This window comes from Chiloscyllium plagiosum, unplaced genomic scaffold (genome assembly GCF_037043375.1).
Source record: "Chiloscyllium plagiosum isolate Xiang-an unplaced genomic scaffold, Cpla_swu_hap1 HiC_scaffold_14, whole genome shotgun sequence".
NCBI classification, from domain to species: Eukaryota; Metazoa; Chordata; class Chondrichthyes; order Orectolobiformes; family Hemiscylliidae; genus Chiloscyllium; species Chiloscyllium plagiosum.
The window spans coordinates 95931490-95934019 of record NW_028270152.1 but is presented as its reverse complement, the minus strand read 5'-3'; the positions used below and the strand labels follow the sequence as shown (position 1 = coordinate 95934019).

Sequence of the window (2530 nt, the reverse complement as noted above, 5' to 3'; positions counted from 1 at the left end):
AATTATGTCAGGTGATAAGTAAAATACATTAATGTTGCAAACACCACGACAAGATGTTTAACTTTTAATTCATCAATTGAGTATGGGCGTCTTTGGATCCGCCAGAATTACTTGCTGAGAGAACAGTAAAGAATCAAAGACAATGTTGCAGATCTGACGTCGAGAAACAAGAAACAACAGTTTTATTGGACATCATTACAGTATCAATTCCAAATGTTCATTGAGTTTGAATTCCAATGCCTCGCATGGCAGGATTCAAACTTGGATTCTCAGAACGATATCTGCGTCCTGGATTGACATACTTGCAACAATAACGCTAGATTACCATCTTCCTCACTCCCGGTCTTGACATTTAAAGTAAAGGTGCCGAATAACGCAATTCCAAGAATATACAGTTCCGAAAAATGCACTAGTTGTTTCGGCAGACAAGAAAAATACTGGTTATTTAATGTAGGTTCGAATGAAATTAAATGGATATTTTAACGCACTACTTAATTCCTGCCTGAATTTTCTCTGTGTCACAGCATAAATGCAAGTGTTGGTGCAACAGCTAAGCAGTTGAAGCATATATCCACTTTCCTGCAATATGAATCTTGGGTCACGGAAATCCGTCCCGGCGAAATAACTGCCATTTGTAAATCGGACATACAACAGATTCACAACGTAGGTCATCCATAATAAAATGAAACTACCCGATATAGAAAGAAGTAAAAGGACAGATCTTCTGCGGTTTTCCATCTCTTGGTCACTCTGCCTCTTTGCGTTGCTGTGACCATGAAGTCTTCTACGAGCTCTCGTGGCTCTGAGAATATGTCTGATGGTCAGGGCATTCAGCAGAAAAATCAGAGCAAAAGGGACACAAGGAGTCAGAATACGATCCAACCAGTCAAATGCTGCCCAACCAAATGATGTATAAAATGATAATTTAATGCTGCAAAACCATGATACATTATCAACTATGTATAATGGATCGTATATAAAATAACAAGGGACATTTTTAATGCAGCTCAGGCAAGTGACAGTTGCTATAGTCACAGCAGCTGTTTTCTCAGTACAGTATTTCAGTTTCAGTTGCTGGCAACAGATAGCCACATATCGATCAAAGGTAAAAGCAACCGTTAACCAGACTGAACTGTCTCTGGCTGCATAAGTTACGACAGCACTAGCACTGCAGCCTGGAGTTGTTGTCAGGAAACTAATTGGGAAATAAGTACTCCGAATCCGATTCAATATTACAGCAGTGATAATCACGAGCAGATCTGCCACAGCCATGAACAGGAGGTACCACGTGATACATCTGGAAAGGCAACATCTTCCTCGAGCTAGGATAATAATGGCTGCTAAATTAGCTACGAAGAAGCAATATCAGGATTAGTATTTATAAGTATATCGAAATAATAAATGATTCAATGTATAAATTTCAGCCAATGTCATATAAAACATCACATAGAATGGTGACAGCTTTTAACAAAGATGGAGATGTTCAGTAAGTTTGTAAAGCAGGTTTTAAAGATGCATAAAAATGAACAGTGTCATCTGGATGAGCAAACGTGATGAAACGCAAAGAAGCATATTCAATAAATATGATATTGTGACAGTTTAGTTAGAATACTGATGTTCGAGACAATGACATCTACAATAAATACACAGCTGTGATAAGTTGCATTGAATTTCGAAACTTGCATTTAAACATTAGAAAATACTTACCTCAAAATTACAAATTAATTAGAGCACCAGTATTTGACAGATCGACTTGGAAAGCAAACACTTTACTAAAATGTCACATCAGAAATATATCTACCCCGGAAAGACTTTCACAGAATATTTATTACTGGAATATTTCTTTGAAATTGCATATTCAACGAATGACTAATACAATGCACAACTGACTCCTCAATCTTACCAGGAATTGCGATTGCTGAAAAGATTGGGTAGTAAATGGCAAATATGGGACCATTAACTGGGTTATGCATTTCAACAGCTCTGATGAACTGAGAAGTCCGCTTGCAGTATGGAAGGAGTTCCATCCATACCATATTTATACTGATGCACTTCGTGTGGAAAAAAAATAGTGTTTCATCACTCATCATGTTTGTTTCAGCTCATCAAACAAACAAAGAAAGTGATTGGTATTCAATTTTATTTTCCACAGTTATGCATGGAGATGGCATACTGATCTTTATGGTGCTAACCTTAATCTATGACATAATTTTGCTCCTTCTCTTGTTGCTGTTTTATTTTTTTAAGTTAGCTATCTATGTTGGCGTTTAACTCTCTATATTTAAGGATATGGTATTTCAGTCCCAAGTTGAAATTTTCCAACACATAAAATAACAGAGTCACCGAGGAAAGGAGATGGCAGAGGCTCTGTTATTGATTTCGATAATCAATACTTTGGGCTACACTTGTGGGGTCATTTTCAATAGTCTTCAGCACGTGAGTGATGGTAGGAGCTGTGGAGGGGCGCCTGGGAAATGACTTTGAAAATTAAATATATTTCAGCAACAATGAGCATGAAAATTCTGATTCA

At 37.2% G+C, this 2530-nt stretch overlaps 1 protein-coding gene across 1 annotated transcript; it reads right to left on the bottom strand.

The window, feature by feature from the left end:
• Window positions 1-441: 441 nt before the first annotated feature.
• LOC148148060 (putative G protein-coupled receptor 139) lies at window positions 442-1973 on the bottom strand. Its single transcript, XM_087994006.1, has 2 exons — window positions 1904-1973; window positions 442-1349 (listed from the first exon to the last, which is right to left on the bottom strand). Exons 1-2 carry the CDS (start codon window positions 1971-1973, stop codon window positions 442-444), a joined length of 978 nt encoding a protein of 325 aa, XP_087850132.1.
• Window positions 1974-2530: the final 557 nt, after the last annotated feature.